The 21,133-nt window shown below is 38.0% G+C and overlaps 2 protein-coding genes across 3 annotated transcripts in view; one reads left to right on the forward strand and one right to left on the reverse strand.

Moving 5' to 3' along the window:
- jph1b (junctophilin 1b) overlaps positions 1 to 9,467 on the forward strand; it is a 29,439-nt gene extending 19,972 nt beyond the window's left edge. The window contains exons 4-6 of one of the 2 annotated variants that reach the window (XM_079819261.1): positions 3,240 to 3,901; positions 7,233 to 7,330; positions 9,104 to 9,467. In XM_079819261.1, the coding sequence (XP_079675387.1) occupies positions 3,240 to 3,901; positions 7,233 to 7,313 (743 nt within the window). In that variant the 3' untranslated portion in view covers positions 7,314 to 7,330; positions 9,104 to 9,467. Of the gene's footprint in view, positions 1 to 3,239; positions 3,902 to 7,232; positions 7,331 to 7,500; positions 8,290 to 9,103 lie in introns of those variants that run through there. The other variant, XM_079819262.1, reaches the window with a different exon arrangement.
- A 6,264-nt stretch (positions 9,468 to 15,731) lies between these two features.
- Positions 15,732 to 18,378, reverse strand: LOC307127823 (lymphocyte antigen 96-like). Its single transcript, XM_079819275.1, has 5 exons — positions 18,223 to 18,378; positions 17,555 to 17,638; positions 17,282 to 17,404; positions 17,151 to 17,203; positions 15,732 to 16,989 (listed from the first exon to the last, which is right to left on the reverse strand). Exons 1-5 carry the CDS (start codon positions 18,344 to 18,346, stop codon positions 16,849 to 16,851), a joined length of 525 nt encoding a protein of 174 aa, XP_079675401.1. The 5' UTR covers positions 18,347 to 18,378; the 3' UTR covers positions 15,732 to 16,848.
- Positions 18,379 to 21,133: the final 2,755 nt, after the last annotated feature.

Here is a 21,133-nt window from a genome sequence, read left to right on the forward strand (position 1 = left end):
ACTCTAGTAAAAGCATGTTCACGTTTTCCATTTCACTTGAGTAGAAGTACAAAAGAACTTGTTTTTTAATGTACTTAAGTATTAAAAGTAAAAAGTACTGATCGATGAACCATGTTTATTATTTATTCTAGCCCGCACAAGTCAGAACAGTCATTAGTCAACACTAATAAGAAAGATTCGTGCAGGCTATATAATATGTATTAATACATATTAACTTAATTAAATTTTTATTATTTTTCCCAAGCCATTTATAACCTATCAGAACATTAAACTTCAATATACTAAAATTCAAGTATGCAAGCAAGTGAAATAATATATAGTAATTTAAAAATGAGGAAACATTATATTTGTGTAGCTAAATATGTGGCTACAAATACAATGCAATGTACAGACGACACACAGGGCAAACTATGTTAACATTTTAAGATGAACACTATGCAGACATGTTTATATCATTTTAAACCGCTACATCAGCGGGGAAGTTGCATGGACATTAATTTTCGTTATATGACCTAAAATCGCCCTACTAATGGTGACACACATGCGGACATGTCCACATTCAATCATTTTAATGGGCTTCAAAAGCTTGGACTTTTTTGGTAGATTTAGTTCACTAATAACTGAGTCATAACTCAGTAACTGATAAACTCGTGCTGTTTGATTGACAGCTCCAGCGATTTGTAAAGGGAGCTTTCTTTAATTGCTTTTTATATGAACAGATTACTTTCATCCTACTAAGAGACACAATGTGAAGTTGACCATTGATGTATTGACGCGTAGACAAAGAACATCTGACTGTAAATGAATCATTACATATCAGAAATCACTGGTCTCAGATCAGGCATTAGAATTAAAACGGTTACTTACATGTTGTGGCATTACTCTCGAGTCCATATCGTAAAAGTCTGTTTGCAAAAGCCTGCTCCGAAATTGAGACTGATTTACCAAAGAATTCACAGTGAAATGTACCGTCAAACAAATAATGCTCAACTGAGACATTCACATGGTTGAAAATAAATAACCACATTCCTAGCATTAGGATCCTTTGGAAGGTAGTGTTTTTGTAGTCCATCCTGTATTTCTCTTCTCTCCTCATCATCTCACTAACATGCCAGTGGGCGGGGCCAAAGTTGCAATGATGAAGTAGGTGTTGATTTTCTTCTGCAGAAGCGGTCTTTACAGGCAAATTCCACAATTCGTTCCCAGGGCTGCTAAACATTAAAAGCTAACAAGGAAGTTTTTAGTTCTAAAACTTTCAGGATATTCTTATAGTATGATGATATGTCAAAAGCTCAAGGAAAATTTGATTTCTCAATTCATGAACTCGGTTCGGAACTCATCAGGTTCATTAGAAAAAAACAGCTTGTTTATGAATTGGACATCGCTTTTATGTCCCGTGTCTAATGAGGAATTATATATTTTTTTATAAAATGTAATAAAAAGTACAATAATATGCTTTGGTGTGTAGTGAAATAAAAGTTTCCCAAAATAAAAATAGTCTGATAAAGTAGAGATACTAGAAAATTATACTTAAGTACAGTAACAAAGTAAAAATGAGTGTTTTTTTGTGTTGTCCAACACTGTATGTTAACATGGCCCATATATGATTCATATCAATAATATGACATTAACCTCAGTTCAGTGAGGCCAGTTTCTTCAACCAATTCTGTTCATATAAAGCCTTGTTAAAGCCAAAAAGCCTTTGACATTAGTCCATACATTGCCAAATGGTTTCGGGATAATTCCCAAACACTCCAAGTGGACTCCTTAAATCCCCACCCCCAACTCAATTGCAGGTCTGCATGGCTGGCCAGTGACATCTTCTTTATGAGGATAAATGTATTTTACGCATTGTGGATCACTATGGATTGTTCAAAACCATTCTTGCTTCCTGAAATACTTTGCATCTCTACTTCCAGGATTCAAAATAGCGGCTGTCAAACATGGAATGCTATGCAAAGAATTAGTTTAAAAAAACAAATTAGCCATCCGTCGCAGTCAAACTTAAATGTTTAGTTACATTAGCAGCAGTCAGTTAATTACACAATAGCCAGTTTTGACAGCACAATCACAGTGGGATTAAAAATCGGATTTGGGGGGGGGTGGTTTTCCCTCCAGCTCATATTATTTTTATCACAACAGTTTTGCGCACAAATCTCTTTTTTTCCCCCGTCACCATGTCCCTTTATATAGAGGCTCTGTACTTTTCAGTCTAAATTCCAACTCATGAATGTCGTGAACTTGCATTGCCTGCACATGTTTTAGATCAATATTGTCCAGGTCTAGTCAGGTTCATTCAATTTTCTTCTAAATAATCTTGCTGCAAAAATCACATCTTAAAAAAATGGGATAAAAATTACAAATATTTAGCGACACGCTCATTTTAGTTTACAATACATGTTTTATTTCACAATAATTAGACTGCTGTCACATTATGATATACATCAAAGTATGATACAAGATCAAAGTATTACAAATCACCTTAATTCGTTGCCGTAAGGTTCATAAATTCTCATGAGCCTGTAGGCTCTCCCAGAAATTTTTTTATGTTTTTTTTTGCCTCATCATAGCACCAACATAATTTTCTGAGGGGAAAAAACATGGACTGAAAGGGCTGTGAAATTTACTTACTTTTTTTTTTTTTTTGAGAGTGCTTGTTGTCAAGGCTCTCCGCAGATGAGCTGTTCCACACTTCAGCTTTGTAAAAAGGCTGATAAACAGTGTGATTTATTTGCAGTCTTAGCCTGGGCTTGGACACGATCCAGTGCAAGTTCTAGAAAGCCCATCTGTGTCAGCTGTGAGGCCACTCTGGCCATATCCGTGGTCTAGAGAATCTGGAGAATGACTGGAAGCTCCGACTTGAATCATAAAGCAAGTGGCAAAGTTCTTAATGTCCATCCCTGCATAAACACTAACAGAGACTTTGAAAATGTGAAATTGCATCTGTGCTGGCAGTTTATTCTGAGCTTGATATTCACAAGCAGCACTCTTGAGATGTTTTGTTTCTGAGTATTGAGCGTTTGAACCGCATTTAGATCTATCAAGGTCTTTTTGTCAGACCGTAACAATTTGATCTTATTACATTCAGGGCTTTTTAAGAATCAGATGTTGAGTCTGTATAAAATGTAATAAAATAAAACAAAATATTATATGTATAGAAAATATAACACAATATTGATATAAAATATAATAAAACAAAATATAAAACTAATTCTGACTTTTTTGTATACCTCTTTAAGGCCCTGACTATATCAAGCAGAGGTTCTCCAGTGAGCCTATTGAGATTAAAGAAGTACCAGAAGAAAAGAAAGAGAAATCGCCTTCAGGAAGTCCGCACTTTTATCGCAAAGGCACAACCCCAAACCAGTCCCCTTCCCAAAGCCCCGGTCCTACACCACCTCCCTCACCCCCAGTAAGCAAGAAAAAGCCCTTCTTTAACAGAAGTGCCCCAAAAGCCATCAAAGAAAACAAGCCCCCTGCTGCCGAAAACCTGGCAGCGGGTGTCACCAAGGCTACTTCCAGGATATCAGACAAACAGGAAGTAAAACAGGAGGTAGTTCCCGTAGCCAAACCCTCCAAGCCGCCGGCGCTGGTCGCCAATGCCTCCAGCCCTGGGAACGGTGAGCTGCACTCCCAGTATCACGGATACTTTGTGAAGGCTGAGGTGATGATACCACCTGATGATCTGGAGGATGAAGAACACCAGGTAACGTCGACTGCTCTTGCCAGGATGCCCCCGCCTGCAAAGCAGTACCGTCCACCGACACCCAAACCAGTAATGGCCAAAGAGAGCAAACCCGAGCCCAAACTGAAGAAACAAGAATCATTGAAGCCAAAGAGCCTAGCAGAAACTAAGAAAGCCAGCATGGAAATTACTACTGACATTGTTGAGGAGGAATCAGTAAGTAGCTGCAACATGCATGACATTTATTACTAAAATGACTATTCTTGTCTGTATACTGTATATCGTAACTGTGCACAAAATGTTAAAAATGTAATTTTTCACAGATGCATGCTATCTATATTATCATTATAAAATTCTAGATTATTACTAGATTATTTAAATCCATCGTTTCAAGTGAATTTAAGCATCACAACATTATAATGTACAGTAACAAAATGGAAATTTATTTTGAGATTTCCTAAAGATTACATTTAGCAGTGTTATTATTATTTATTAGTGTTTTTTAGTGAGGGTTACATGACGGCAAAGATAATTTAAAGCTGCTGTCCGTAACTTTTTTTGTGTTCAAGATTTACAAAAATTATATAATGAGGATGTACAACATGAATCCATTTTCCAAACCGTGTTTTTGTCTTACCCTGAATCATTATGGTACACTTATAATAAGTGTTTATATTGGGACTATTTCAGACCGGTCTGGTAGGAACCGCTGCGGAGGAGCACAGTCCCTGCGTGACTCGCCATTAGGGTTGGGAACCGAGAACCGGTTCTTATTCAGAACCGAAACTGATTTTTGAAAAATACCAGAACCGCGCGAAATTCCTAAGTTTCGGTTCCGAAAACGGTTCTGGTCCAATGTGTGTGCGAAGCGCTGAAGCGTATCCTTTCATAGCGAGTGACAGCCAGTGTTGCCAAGTCCGTGGTTTTCCCGCTTTGCCGTTTTCCACTGTTGCCGCGGGCTGTGTTTCATGTCCGCGGGTTGAAGCGATTGTGCGGGTTTTGTTGTGAAAACCTGGCAACTCTGGCTCACCTCATCATGAATATTAATTACGTTGCCTGCCGCTTCCAGGAGTGCAACGCAGTTCAGCACTGAAAGCCCTCGCGCTACACATTTACGGTTTTGCGTCAGATATTTTCTCGTTGACCACCAGCATGGCGAAGAGAAAGTCACAAGTATGGATTATCATTTCCAAAGAATGAATGATAATGAAGCAAAATGTGAAAAGTTAATAACATGCAAAGGAGGCTGCACTAGCAATTTGACAAAACATTTGCTACAGCACAAAGTGCCTCAGGGCTTATACCAGATTTATAGTGTAAGGCCTATATATATAGCCTATATATATATATATGTATGTCAACCGTTGAGTCACCATGGTTTAGGTAAGCGTTTAGGCACAATTACCTTTGTAATGCTGAATTGCAATTTATTATTTACAAGTTCACTGAATAACTGAATTACTATTAAATTAATATACAACTAATTAATAAATATAACTAATAAATATAATTTATAACTTGGTTTTATTCAGAGACAGAGAGATAAAATGTAATAAGACAATTTCAGAGGTGTTCATTTGAAAAACAATGTGTTGCAAGAATGGCTTAATTAATACTGTAATATATGTACAGTACAGGACTTTTTTGACATTGCCAACCTGTAAATTAATTTTAGAGCAAGTAATAAACACAAAATGGATTGTTTGAGCTGCGTATTGTGCCTTTTTCCTTTACCACTATTTGTGTAATAATTTTAATGGAACCGGAATCGTTAGGCGGAACCGAAACCGGAAAATTTCTCACGATTCCCAACCCTACTCGCCATAGACATAAACAGAGAGAAGTAGCTCCGCCTGCAATGTTCTTCTGCAAGACACGTGCAGTTCTGTGTATTAACCGCTAGAGGGCAAAAAAATATGGACTGCAGCTTTAAAGATGTAAAATAGGTGAAATGAGCATGCACAATAAAATATACAATACTGGCTAATCCAACTACATTTGAGAATCTCTAATATCGGATAAAATAAATCAATATGGTACTGATATATTCATCCCTACACAACTAATCAGTCCTTCCAGAAAAATGCGGCTTTTTTTTTTGTGATTGTTGCGGGCAAAAATCCTTGATTATGCGGCACGTTTTCTTAAAAAATGTGATGGAAAATGCGGGATATTTTTGCAATTTTATGCGATGAAATTGCGGGAACTTGCAAAAACTGTGGTTTGATGAAAAAGAGAAAAAAAGCACTACATCCCAGAAAGTGCTGGGAATATTTGAGGTCTCATCTTGTTTTATTGAAGACCTTAATAAACACATGGCTCAAATTTACAAAACATAGAGTCAAACAAGTTCTGTAGCTTTACAAAAGGAATATGCTACAACTTCTGAAAAAATGAATAAATATCTTCCTGTTTTACAGAGGTAGCTATACAAAACAGACATTTGAGTGCTTCCAATGCACAAAGTGCAATCTCTTAAAGGGTTAGTTCACCCAAAAATGAAAATTCTGTCATTAATCACTTCCCCTCATGTCGTTGCACACCCGTAAGACCTCCGTTCATCTTCAGAACACAAATGAAGATATTTTAGTTGAAATCCGATGGCTCAGAAAGGCCTCCATTGGCACAATGCACTGTACACTCTCAAGACCCATAAAAGGCACTAAAGACGTCGTTACAAAGTCCATCTCACTACAGTGGTTCTACAATAACTTTATAAAGCGGCGAGAATAGTTTTTGTACGCAAAAAACCTAAATAACGACTTATATAGTGATGACCGATTTCATGAAATCGAATTGCATCATGAATCAGCGAGTCGAATCATGATTCGGATCGCGTGTCAAACTGCTGAAATACGTGACTTTGGCGATCCAAACCGCTGAATCGACACTGATTCATAACGCTTCGAAGCTTCATGATGCTGTGTTTTGAAATCGTTCAACACGGGAAACTGCTTTGTGCGGTCTTTTGCTGTTATTTTTGTTGGCAAATGGGAATTTGCGTGCTTCATCATGGTTTCACCGATATCTATGGTTTCAGCACGGGGTTTGCAGCTTTTCGATGACGTTCGTGTCGGGTAATTATGTCACTTCAAAACGTTCCCATGGCAATAGGGGGAAATGGCGGCTCTTATGTGAAGTAAACGGAACATTTTTCAATTATCTGCTAATATATATGACTTTTTGGCAACGAAAATGCGGGGGTTATGAAATCATGCTAGCCCGCGGACTTTGGCCGATTATGCATTAAATCATGCGATCGCATAATCGCGTTTTTCTGGAGGGACTAATATGCACCCTTTAGGGGTAAATAATGTACAAATGTGTATCTTTTGAAAGGGTAACTCCCCAGTGACAGCTTTTGCGCCTTTTTTCTGAGATTGTAAATAAAATGATTTTAGTTTTTTGTATTTATTTAAACGCAGTATTATAGAATTTAAATTGGGTATTGGCCAGAATATTTTCAGTCGCTATTTGAGAGCAGGTGGCGCTTCGGGTTTCTCTACATTCCAATTGCTAACCTTTTTGTCTCTTGTTGGTTCTTCAGGGTCCCAACTCAATATTGGTCATTCTAGTGATGCTGATAAATATTGGACTGGCAATTATTTTTGTCCATTTTCTCACTTGACGGAACATTAAACTCAGGTAAGACTCTCGCACTCAAATGGAGGATTGCAGGTTGCCATAGAACCTGATCTTTGCCCCATGTCAGTCACCAACTAATGTAGTCTACCTTACTCTTGCCATGTAATTGCAGCTGTGCCTGAATGTTATTCAACATAATTACTTACCCTCTAACTGTTTCGACCCTTCAGTGAGCTCATGAAAACTAGCGGCATAGGCCCCTAATTCTCCGCAGTTGCGTCAATGGCCTTTAAAACAAAATGGCGCCAGTCAGACTCAGACACAGGCAAAGGACTGGACGACTGGAATTAGAGCAAATCATGGGAGAAAGACGAAACCCGGACCATTCGGCCTGAGCCAACCCAGTTCCTCTGGCGATGATTTGTGATTCGCTTGGGCTCTGAAAGCTGAAGCAAGCAGTCGTTGGGAAAGAAAAAGAATCTGCTGATCCAAGCCGTACCCAGTCAAGTGCATGTCCACCCCGCTGCTATGGGGAGGGGTGGAATGGGGGGACTTAACTGGATATGTTCGGAGATGCACTTTTAGTTGACGGAAGCAAACAGCTGCCTTACTATTTTACCAACTGACGTTTTAAAGGGGAGATGTGCAGTGGGTTGCCAGTGTGTTTGGGCAGCAGGAGTGTGTGTGTGCCAGTGTCCGCTTTCCACTTGGTTCAAAACACCATGCACATTTTGAAAGGGTCACTTGCCAGTCTTATTCCATTACCCATCTCTACAGCCTTGTCTAACATCTGCTCCTGTTTTAGGAGATTCATCCATGACATGCCTGTGCATGGTACTGGTTTAACAACTCTGTCTTGACTATTATTGTTTTTTTTTCTTTCTTTCTGTTGTGTTACTGCACCTGTAGCTAAAGAGGACGGAAATATCTCTAGCCCGTTGTATTCTCATTCTCAAAAATCAAACTTGAAAATAACCGCATGTTACAGTTGTACCTGTAAGATTTAACATGTCCTATGGAGAAAAATATTATTTATTGAAATATTGGCTCTTGAAAAATACAAGTACAGTGCGTGGTTTGATTTAAAATATATATATATATATATATATTTATTTGAAGTATTATTGTAAAATTGTGTGTATTTTTCTTTAAAAAAAAAAATAGCGAGTATGTTTGACATTGTACTTACTGTAGGGTATAATGCATGGCTTTTATTATTATTTCGAGAAATGATTAAATGTTACATTTTGCACCTTTAATCTCCATGGCCTGATACTGTGCCCTCTAACCCCAGCACCCCCACCAACCCGCCCAGAAACCCCTCGCACCACCCCTTAACTTGACATGTGCAGAGCGGTACCTGCCTCGATATTATGCCTGCAAAATTGTGTTGAATACATTCAGGTCGACCCACTGGTTATAAATGCGAATGTAGAGATGGTTGCCTTTAAAGAATTTGTAACAGTGTTATAGTTTACCTCAGACAATATGTGATTTATGAAATGCTGTCTTAATTAGGAATTTTTTGTGGAAATCTGCTGTTATTCTCCATTATTTTAGTCTGGTGGTGCATGAGGATGTGGTTGCAATGAATGTGCACATGGTGCGTTTGCACCAGTATTTAAACGACAGATGTATACATATAAATAGATCTATTTTAAATACAAAGTCAGAATATATTTAGTCAACAGTTGGACACTTAATGGCCTTGACTAAAATTACAGCACAGCATCTTTTGCTGCGTGCATGGTGTATTTGGTGGCCACGAATGTGGGGCTGTATGTGTCGTGTGAAGCATGAATTTCAGCAGTAACAGGCTGACTGTTTTTACAGAGGTTTTGTCAGACTGCGAGAGTATGTGAGAGGGAAGGAGGAGGGAAGAGAAGAGCATCAGAATGGATGATGGCTTGTCGTTTGACAAGAGAGATTAATCTTCAAATGTAGACTTATTTTTGGCAGGGGGAAACACCTTTGATTTACACTCATCGGCTATGTACATGGCAATTTTTCATTTGTTTTGTTTTCTATTTCTGTTTATATTCCATCCTGACCTGATACACATTAGATGTAATTAAAAGCTCCCCATGAAATTTGGCATTTGTTAAACCAATAAAGATTTTTGTCATTTTGTTTCTAAGCATCTCTTTACCAAGCAAAGTCTGTATTTTTCTAAAAATAAAAAAGTATTTAAGATGTTTTAATGTAATGCATTTGACTCTTTCGTGCTGCTCCAGCGTAGCTCTTACTGGGTCAAACTGACCATCCGAAACTTCACAGCGGAAGAATCACAAATTGAGAATTTCCCAAGGCCTTCATGAAGTTGTTTAAAGCATGAAACGGGTATAACAAAAAAAAGGCCTGCAATAGCACGGAAGGGTTAAATACGGCATTTGAAATGGCTTTAATCTGTCAATGTTCCTAATATCTTCACATTTGAATGTATTGTTTTCATTTAAAAGGGTGATGAAAGTTTTGATATGAATGAACTGTCCCACACACCTAATGACACTGAAAACATATATAAAGATATTGATTATTTTGGGGGGGAAATTATTGATATACCGGTAAATTATAATTAAAAAGGTGACTTTGCAAAGTCTTGACGCATGTCCTGACATTATTTTATTCCATTTCATTGACCAGCACCTAGTCCAAATCATGTCTAATAACCTATTATTAGTCAAAGACAACTTTTAAATGCATGATTACACAAATTAATGCAGAAAATTATTAGACAGAGAAGAGCTCAGACAGGGGGCTCCCATTACCGTCTCTCTAGGCTTACAGGTATGCTTTATTTTAGAGCAGTCCTTCCCCCTTGAGTGTGAAAATTGTTCCTTGTCTGGAGGATTGCTGTGGTGATACTAAGACCAAAATAGTGCGAAGCAGCTGCTGTTGGCTGGGAGAGGGTCGTATTTGAGCACCATGAGAGCTGCGCCAGCCTATGTCGTCTCTCTCCTCCTCTGAGCTCACTGGCGCGAGTGGAAGGTCACACACCAGCTGCTTTGTTGTTCTCTTTTAGTATATGAACATGGACCCCATAGTGGACTACAGTTAATATAGAAAGAGCCTGAAATAGAGACATAACACACAAAGCTCCGTTTCTCACCAGCCGCAGCCATTAGCGTGTAATCTCACGTGACATTTTACCTCAATAACCTCCTGCTGACGCACAAACAGGAAGAGGACCACGCAAAGGTACTGTATGTCGCGTAGTCACATGACATCAGTCAGCCGTGTTATTTCCTCCACCTTCAGTACGTCGTGTCATCGTTTGCATCATTTTTGAAAAAGCACGGACGGTTGAGGCAAATTTAGGAGCTGTGTAGTTTGAGAAATATTTTGGTGGGAATTGCCAAGGTCAAACATTTGTGGCATGTGAATGGGAGACAGTGAGAAACCTCAACCATCTCGAGCTACATACACCCGCTCATATTTCACAGGTCATCACTTCTAAAGCGAAGGCTTGTGGTAAAGAGCCATTATGAATGGAGTGGATCTTTTTTTTTTTTTTTTAAGAACTAAACTATCAAGTACAGCGGTCTTCTAACAAGAAGCACATTGTTTTAGATTTATAAATGTTTTCCCCCTAAAAAACTTACTACATTATTAAAGTGATTAACTTAAAGTCCTATCAAAAACTTTGTTATGGTGCTTGAGAACACAGATGATCATTCCTTAGTTTAAAAAAACTTGTAGTAAATGAATGTATGACAAATGAAAACATTTTTGCACCTCAACTTCCCTTTTGAAACATACAGTGGGCAAAGTAGAGTTTTTTTGGGGGGTGTATGGAGGCTCTCTAATTAACCCTGTACTCTTAACCCTCCTTGCCATTAGATCTAGATTGATAGGCCCCAAGGGTCAAAGCTGCGAGGTCAGCCCGTCCTGAGACACCTGCTCTCTCTTGTCAGGCCTGCAACACCCACACTCCCACTGTGAATATGCAACTCACACCCAACCCTCTTGATAAGAGTTGTACCAAGCTCTGACTTTCCATCACACATACTGTATAAATTACACTGACAAATACAGCATGTGTCTGCTATGTGGTGCTCTCCAGAGATTTCACTTGTCTTTTGAATATAGGGCTGCAATTGTCTGTCTATACTACTGTTAAAAAAAAAAAACGTTTTGACAGAAATACTTCTGATTCAGCAAGGACATATTCAATTAAACAAAGTGTCATTAAAGATTTACGCCATTCAGAACGGAATCCTGAAAAATTATTTTATTTATTATTATTTTCAATTTTTGTATAAAGGATATAATTCTTGAGCACCAAATCAGATTTCTGAAGGGTCATGTGACACTAAAGACTTCAATAACGATGCTGAAAATCCAGCTTTACCGCAGGAATAAATTACATTTTACACTATATTAACATAGAAAACAGTTATTTTTAGTAGTTGTTAAGTTGTAATAATAATAATATGCAATAATATAAATTCTTCTCAATATAATAACACGTTGGGTTTTCATGTTTTATGGGAACATTCCATTCACATTATGATTTTTATACTGTACAAACTGAATATTCTATCCCCTAACCCACCCATCACAGAAAACGTTTCTGCATTTTTACATTTTCAAAAAACATGTATGATTTAAAAAAAACAAAAAAAAACACTTATGATTTATTGGCTGTTTCACCCATGGGAACCAAAAAAATTATCCACAAGGACAAGGATTTTTGGATATTGCCATCCTTGTGGGGACATTTTGTCCCCATAATGTAGGGTTTACCAGGACACACACGCACACACACTGATTTACTATCTTTGTGGGGACTCACTATAGACATAATGGTTTTACTGTACAAACTGTATATTCTCCCCCCTTACACTCATCCCTAAACCTACACTGATAAAAATGATTTTGTGGTGAAGTAAATTCTACAGAAAAAACAAATGTAATGTCTACATGAAAAAGTTAGCTCAAAAAAAAGAAAAAAAAAGTAAATTCTATATTAATACTCAGTTTTATAATGCTGATATTTACGCTTTCATTTCTACAAGCTTGAATGAAGTTAAACTACTTTGGAGTTAATTTTCTACTCAAAATGACACATTCATACTCAAAAACGATCCATCAAATGTGTGTACCAAGTATTGAGGTCTCTGTGTTCAGGTGCTGCACTATTTCTATTATGTAGATTTGTTGTCTACAATATCTATTGTGTTATTTACTTAGATTTCTAAGTAAAGCATACACTTTAAAAGTGTGGTTTAATTCAATGTAATATTTTTTGAGTAAAATGTATTGCAAATCAAACTTCAACTAGAAATAACTCAACCTTTTACTGGCCAAGTTAAAATTACACATGTTAATTTTACTTAACTTAGTTAAGTACACTCTAAAAAAAAAGGTGCTATATGGCACTAAAAGTGGTTCTTGGCTCGTAATCATATAGGGAACCACTTTAAGTGCTGTATAGCACCAAATCTTGGTGCTTCAGAGGTTCTTCAGTTGAGGTGCTATATAGCACCGCTACCATACAGAACCTGTTAAGATTTGGTGCTATACTAGCCTGGTCTTACCAGACTCTCATATATTTCATTTGTACTGGCCACTCTCCATTGACAAGCGTTTACTTCCTTGAAGGCGGGTGCTCTGTTGAAGTTTAAAACTATAGACCCTGCCAAGAGCCCCTCCGGGGGTGCGTTCCATTCGACCGTAAGTGGACTTCAGAGGGTATTCCACCATCTTAAGTGTGATTACAATCCAAAGGGAGCGAACATGTTCAGTCCGAAGGGTACTGCGAAGGGCGTAGGGAAGAAGGGAACATCGATACATCACTTCACAGGAAGTGAAGAGTGAAAATCACCCAACTGTCATTGCGCGTCGCGTCCCCTGTCTGAACGGAGCAGCCCCGTTTTTAAACAGCTCTGCGATGGAGGAGTTTTGCATTTGAATATTCATAGTTATTATACAAACTAGAGTATTTATGAATGATTATGGCAATAACTGTTACATTCACATATTATATTTATGGATATTAAACACATTAAAAGTGTTGAGAAGCAGCTGAGGGCTGTGATTTTTTATATTTTACTTTATTTACCTCAGGAATGTTTACTTTGCAGCTGCGCTTGGGAAAGAAAGCGCAAGAGATGAGACCGCTACAAAAACCATTGATTATGAATAGCCTACATTTATACATATTTAACCAAATCAAAATGTATTTTCATATTAAAGGTGAACTATGTAGGATTTTTGCAGTAAAATATCCAGAAACCAGTAGGCCAGTGTTATATATTTTGTTCAGTTGAGTACTTAGAATATCCCAAATGTTTCCAACTATTTGTAAATCGTGAGAAATTGCTATTTTAACCGAGGAACCGGGACGTGGGAGCTATGCGTGTGAGGGAGTCGCCTGTCGATTGCGTCATATCTGCGTCACCCTCGGTTTCCGGTTTTTATTCAGTGAAACACTTTACTCTCACTGCAGTGTGAACAAGTGTCATAGCAGCCCCCGAACGAACGTCATAACTTCCTTTTCAACACACTCAGATATATCTAATATGATAAATAGAGCTGCGTTACCTCATGCTCATGACTGGAAAAGAGGAAGTGCCGCCGGCAACCGTGTCATAATAAAAGTCCCGCCGGCGACTATGCCATAATAACAGTCCCGCTCTTCAATCGCTCCTGCGGGCTTGCTCAGCTCCACAACACTCGGCCCTGCTCTGCTTCATACTACAGTAATGTTAATAATCGCATCCATGAACATGATTTCTGCCCGAGTCCTATCCTGATTGTTTTCCACCGGCTGTGAGGTGAAGACCACATGTCCCAAGAGTCTGCGCTCAAACGTGGCGTCATCAAACTACGCCTTTGTTTTGAACAGGCGACCTCTAGTGGACGGAAAAGTTACATAGTGTAGCTTTAAATGACAGGTGCAGCTTCAAATCTGTTCATAGTAAATACAGGTATATGTAAACTAATAAAACTAATGGACAATGTTTGATTATATTTTTAGATACATACTGTGTGTTTTGTAAATGTATATGCTTATTATATGCTTTTAAATTTGAAAGTAAATTACATTACAATATTAATTTATGTTATATCATAATCTGCGCGACCCCGTCTTTGCTTTTTCTTTGATGACGTTGCAGGGCGTTCCAAATGAGCGATTTGTCAGCGAAGTCCACTTCAACTGATATACCGTGCTCAGGGAGTAGGGAGCAGTGAACAGTGTGTAGGGACCCTATCGAATGGAACACACCCTGGATCTGCCATAACCAATCGCTAACGTTTGGTCGTGACATAGGTAATCTCAAATAGCGCACAACATCAACGTCATCGTTCTCAGCCACTCCCTCTGTTTGCTGATTGGACCGGTAAAAATGTGCTCGGAGAAAACCTAAGAATATACCACTGTCCCAGACGGAGTACTGAAGGAAAATTAAAATTGAGCGGAAGTACGTAGGAGGGCGGAGCCAGGCTAGTGCTATACAGCCCTTAAAGGGTTAGTTCACCCAAAAATGAAAATTCTGTCATTAATTACTCACCCTTATGTCGTTCGACACCCGTAAGACCTCCGTTCATATTCGGAACACAAATTAAGATATTTTTGTTGAAAGCTGATGGCTGAGAAAGGCTTCAGATAGGCCTCCATCGTTACAAAGTCCATCTCACCACAGTGACTCTACAATAATCTTACGATGCGACGACAATAGTTTTTGTGCGCAAAAAATAAAATAAAAATAACACCTTTATCGAACTTGTTATTGCCTTCCGCGTGTGCCTCCACGACGCATGCGCGAGAATATGACGTAGCGCCGGGGTTCGGGAATCCATTAAATGCACACTTTAGTCCCATTTTGAGAACTACGCCGAGACCTAAAGCACGATCAATGTAGAATCCAACAGCTTAGATACGCGCGTCTTCCTCTGATTGTAAACAAATCGCTTCTGGGTCATGTGTCCGAACGCCGGAGCTGCGTCATATTCTCGCGCATGCGTCGTGGAGGCACACGCGGAAGGCAATAACAAGTTCGATAAAGGTGTTATTTTGATTTTTTTTTGCGCACAAAAACTATTGTCGTCGCATCGTAAGATTATTGTGGAGCCACTGTGGTGAGATGGACTTTGTAACGACGTTTTAAGTGCCTTTTATCGGTCTTGGGAGTGACAATGTACTGAATGCCAATGGAGGCCTATCTGAAGCCTTTCTCAGCCATCAGCTTTCAACAAAAATATCTTCATTTGTGTTCCGAATATGAACGGAGGTCTTACGGGTGTCGAACGACATAAGGGTGAGTAATTAATGACAGAATTTTCATTTTTGGGTGAACTAACCCTTTAAAGTGGTTCCCCTATGATTATGACCAAGAACCATTTTATTGCCATACAGCACCTTTTTTTTAGAGTGTACAGTTTACTTTATTCCATATGTGAAATTTACTTAAAAATTAAGTAAATCTTACTTATTGTTTTTTTTTTTTTTTTTTTTAAGTGTACCCATCGCACAACACTTTCTGCCTTTTTACATTTTCAAAAAAACAAACAAAAAAACATTCTGTATGATTTATAAGCTTGTTTCCTCGTGACACAAGTCGCCATGAGTCTGTGGGCATTCAGGTTAAAGTCCCCACCGGAATAGAAAACACACACACACACACACACAGGTAATCAATCAATACATACAGAAACTCTTTAAAATATATATATACTAACAAATGATTTGCATTCATTAACATAACCATAACTTTTATCTTATATTATGTGGTGACTTGTGTTTCTCTGATCAAGTGTCATATGTCTCACAAATCACATATTTAGAAGAAATGGAGCTACTTGATGGCTGGCCAAGGCTCTTATTTTAACCTCCTTTATTTCAGTCTGTCCAAACTTCAAATAGGGCCGTTCTGAATGAATGACAATACTCAGCAGCTGATAATGCACCATCCTGGAAGGAGAATCAAGTTCCTAATTGACAGACTGGGCTGAAGGGGTGGTCTTTCCTATTTGCTGGAATCTAAATATTATTGATAACTCAAATGTTTGATACCTGGTATTAAAACAGACAGTACACTCTAAAAAATGCTGGGTTAAAAATAACCCAAGTTGGGTAGAAAATGGACTAACCCAGCCATTGGGTTGTGTTAACCCGTGGTTTGGTTAAATGTTTGCTTTAAACAACCCAATTGCTGGGTTAGTCTATTTTCAACCCAACTTCACTGTCAGAAAAAAAGGTGCATTGCTGTCACTGGGGCGGTACCCTAAGGTACAAAACCGAAAAGGTACTAATATGTACTCTTAAAGTACTGATATACTTTTAGGGGCTTTTCACTTTTGTACCTTAGGGTAACCGCCCCAGTGACAGCACCTTTTTTTCTGAGAGTGTTGGGTTATTTTTAACCCAGCATTTTTTAGAGTGAGTATGCATGTCAATTAATTTGCTGGAATGACACCATGTCTAAGAACTCCTGAGCAATCATTACAGGGACACTCTATGCATTAACCACTGATGATCACTTGATCTACTCAGAAAACAGAACTGAAGATATTAAATAAGAAGAAGAATCTGCCTCTAAAAAGAAGAAGCTGTATACTCCATGTATTTTGCCCTATAGTCCTCCCAGCTGTGGGACAAAATAATTCTTATTATTGTCATCATTTTTTACTTCTATAGTGAAATTGAATTGTAATGTCACTTTCTTTCCACGGTCATCAACAATGTTTACAGTCAGATAAATCTGATACTCTCCCTGGAAAGTAAAATTGGGAAATCTGATTATAGCTTTTAATCTTATTTCTATTATGTGTTATTTTTTTATATATTTTAATATAGTATATATTTTAATACATTTAATTTCTGAAGGATTATATTAAAATACATCACATTTAAATTGGAGATTTGATTGCTCACCTCAGGGCCTTTAAACTTATTCATGTAAAATGGAACCGTCGCATGAAGTGTTTCTGAAACAAGGAAGCAATCTCATTGATATCCTATGGCTACAGTACAAGATAATGCAGTAAACATATTGCAACATGTACCTCCTTTGATGATGTAACATATTTTTATATCCTCGCAAGGAACATCTGGCTGTGTGTGCTCCAGCCACAGCTGACCTTTGTAGTGAACACTACATTGAACACCAGCACGATTGATTGTGAACACTGAAACACAAAACAAGGCAAAGTCATCAGCTCACATCAAAGTTAGTTAAGCTGTATCAACGTAATTATAAAGGTTAAATTAACCTGGAGCTGTTCCATGAGTTAGATAAATGATGTAATATAATCAACATAAATCTTCCATAAACTTACTTGGGATTACTGTATAAGTTACAGTGTACAAATTCACTCCTTGAGAGCAGGGGGAAGCAGTCATTGACAGGTAATACAACGGTCCTGATAAAAGACAAAAGACATCTCAAATACTCAATGTTATATCATCATTTTTTTGTGGATTAATAATATGTGGGTTTCCAATTATATTTTATTTACACTATGCAGTTCAAAAGTTTGGGGTCAGTAAGGTTTTTTTTTAAAACTTTATCTAATTTCTTTTATTCAGAAAGGACACATTAAAATGATCATAAGTGACATTAAAGACATTTCAAATGTTACAAAATATTTCTTTTTTTCACTTTCTATTCATTAAAGAATAATTCTATCACTGTTTCCCCAAAAACATTAAGTAGTACAACACATGACTGATGATAATAAAAAAAATTCTCGAGCACCAAATCAGCATATTAGAATGATTTCTGAAGGATCATGGGACACTGAAGACTGGAGTAATGATGCTGAAAATCCAGATTTGCCATCACAGGGATAAATTACATGTTACACTATAATAAAATAGAAAACTGTAAACTGTAATTATGTCACTATATTGAAGTCCTGGTGATCATAAGTGTCTTTAAAAGTACATACTGCATATACACATGCGTGCGTGTGTGATTTTTAAAAGTATTTGATATTCCACTTACCATCAAATGTGTACCAGATACTAAGATGTTCTGAGGAACATAATAATCTTCTCTCTGAAATCCCAGATGACACCCAAGATAATGCCATAAAACAGAGGAAAGTTGAAGGGCACAAAAGCACCATATCTGTTATCCTTCATCAACAACAGCAGTGGCAGAAACAAGATGGGAAGCTGGGATTTAAATGAACCATTCTGTAAAAACACTTCTTGCTTTTAACAATGCAATGCATTTTCTGTAAAACACATTTGGTTTGAAACCCGCCGCAGGTGTTTTGTTAAGTGCCAGTGGTTTTATGAACAGGGAACTGTTGAAAAAAGGAAGTTTAGCCATCAGAAGAAATCATGAAACAAGCAGGAATGAAGTGGGTACTTATGTGTGTGACTTTATTTTGTTTCAGCATCACAAACATGATGAAATACATCTCTTTTTTTCTGTCATTTGTCTACAGTTCTTAATCTACAGTTCTCAGAATTAACAGGTTTAGATGTTGATGTTGTGGGGAAAACCATTACGGAGATCAGTGTTTCTTTTAGTTGGGCAGTTTGACTTGGCATATGTCAGTTTGTGGTCTTTGTAACGGTGTTTACTGGAACACATACTTGTTGAAAAGGAAGCCATAAACCTACATTATCAAATGATATAGTTATCATCATAAAGAAAGAAAAAAATATTGACTAAACTAATCTTTGAGAGAATTGGTGATTGTGGCGAGCAGCGAGGCCGAGGGACCGTGAGGGCGGGACGAGGCGGTGCTCATCAGAGAGGATGAGCGCCAGCTGCGAGCCGCAGCGATCTCGGCCCTTGCGGAGGAGTGAGGGAGTATAAAGGAGGAGTGACGACAGTGAGGGACGAGAGAGGACCAGGCCTGGATTTTATGTTGCATTTTATTTATGTTTTGTTATGTGTTGCTGCAGTCGACCGTGAGGGGCTGCAGCTTATTATTTTCATTTTGTGTTTATTTGTATGTAGGCGACAGTCGTCCGCGAGGGGCTGTCGCCGCCATTTTAGTTTGTGTTTGTTTAATTAAAAGTTATTTTGAATGTCCGCCGGTTCCCGCCTCCTTCTTCCCGTACAAACAACGTTTACTACAGTGATATGTTAGTAGATATTCACCAGTGATGTGTCGTTCATGAACGATACGTTCATTTTGAACGAATCTTTAATATGACTCGGGACTACCGAGTTGTCTCAGAGAGTGATTCGTTCATTTTGTGTTGACCGCGCTTGCGCATTACGCTGAATCTGTACTGGAAAGAACAAAAATGATTAGTTCATCTTTTGAGTCTCGAGTTCGGGTTTGAGTCTTTCGTTCTTCCTGTCAGTCTATGCTGTCAGTAGCGGAAACAGAAAAGATTCGGTCTTTCGAGTCTCGGGTTTGAGTCTTTCGTTCTTCCTGTCAGTCCCATAGAGTCTATGCTGTCAGTAACGGAAACAGAAAAGATTAGTTCTTACGAGTCTTTCGGGTTTGACATTTGAGTCATTCGTTCTTTTGCCACGTGACTTGTCACTGTATTGAACACTAGTTCACAACCTTTTTACTAACAAGCACGTAGTTATTTTTTTATTTTATTTTTATTTTTTTATATACAATTCTCAGTTAATATCAGACATATACAAATATGGGAAATATATTGACTATTCAAGTCTAACATCACAAATTCAAGTCAATTAGACTATTACTCGTTTTGAATCAACTGTATTTTATTTTTCTCTATTGAGTTATATATATCTATATATTTTTGTCCTTGTGTTATTAATGAATAAAAATCAGTTAAAACTACCTAAACCTTTGTAACACAGCTTATAGGCCTATAGCACCTATACAAAAACATATTACACTCACACATATATCTATATCTATATATATAATTAATACATAATTATGTGTGTGTGTGTGTGTGTGTGTGTGTGTGTGTGTGTGTGTGTGTGTGTGTGTGTGTGTGTGTGTGTGTGTGTGTGTGTGTGTGTGTGTGTGTGTGTGTGTGTGTGTGTGTGTGTGTGTGTGTGTGTGTGTGTGTGTGTTTGTGCTATATGATTCAAAATGAGTAATAGTCTAATTGACTTGAATTTGTGATGTTAGACTTGAATAGTCAATATATTTCCCATATTTGTTTATGTCTGATATTAACTGAGAATTATATATATAAAAAAAAATAAAAGCATAGACTCTGTGGGACTGACAGGAAGAACGAAAGACTCAAAACCGAACTCGAAAGAACGAATCTTTTCTGTTTCCGTTACTGACAGCATAGACTCTATGGGACTGACAGGAAGAACGAAAGACTCAAACCCGAACTCGAGACTCGAGACTCAAAAGATGAACTAATCATTCTGTTCCCGGACCTGTGTCCAGGGGTGTAGCACAAAAATCTGGGCCCTATGCATAGGCAGTCCTGATGGGCCCCCATGTTCCATGTTAAAATATATTCCAGACTTTTCAAAGGGCCCTCTCCCTAGACGGGGCCCTGGGTAGTCAGGTCCACTTTTCCCCCCACTACCACGCCCATGCCTGTGTCACATGGCCCGGCCCAGCCCCAGATCAGAGCCAGACACAGACGAGTCGACAACTAACGTCTCGAGGAGTTTGAAGACACGAGAGGCGGAGAACAAACGTGATAAATGAAGTTGCAAAAGAAAGAATGTCTTGGATCAGGAGGTGAGGTGAACTAACAGAGTTAGACTGCAATAGCCTGACCCAACAACTAATCAATTAATTAAACGTTTCAGTTTCTTATCATTTGGCTTTGGTTGCAGTACCCTATAGTTTATTTTTATTTAGTTTTACAAATGTAATCAACATTTTCATAAGTACTAGATGGGTTGGGCTATTTAACATGTCATTTTAATTATATTTTTCTGAAATGAACGAAATGACTCGGAAAAAGATTAGTTCATTTTGATGAACGAG

Source organism: Gobio gobio (genome assembly GCF_949357685.1).
Source record: "Gobio gobio genome assembly, chromosome: 6".
Classification (NCBI taxonomy): domain Eukaryota; kingdom Metazoa; phylum Chordata; class Actinopteri; order Cypriniformes; family Gobionidae; genus Gobio; species Gobio gobio.

Excerpts from the sequence above, each read along its gene's own strand:
- LOC307127823 (XM_079819275.1), bottom strand. The coding sequence starts at position 18,346 with ATGGTGCTTTTGTGCCCTTCAACTTTCCTCTGTTTTATGGCATTATCT. Across the intron at positions 17,405-17,554 it reads AACTTATACAGTAATCCCAA|TGTTCACAATCAATCGTGCT; the intron begins GTAAGTTTATGG and ends TTTGTGTTTCAG. Across the intron at positions 16,990-17,150 it reads ATAAGTTTAAAGGCCCTGAG|GGAGAGTATCAGATTTATCT; the intron begins GTGAGCAATCAA and ends TTTACTTTCCAG.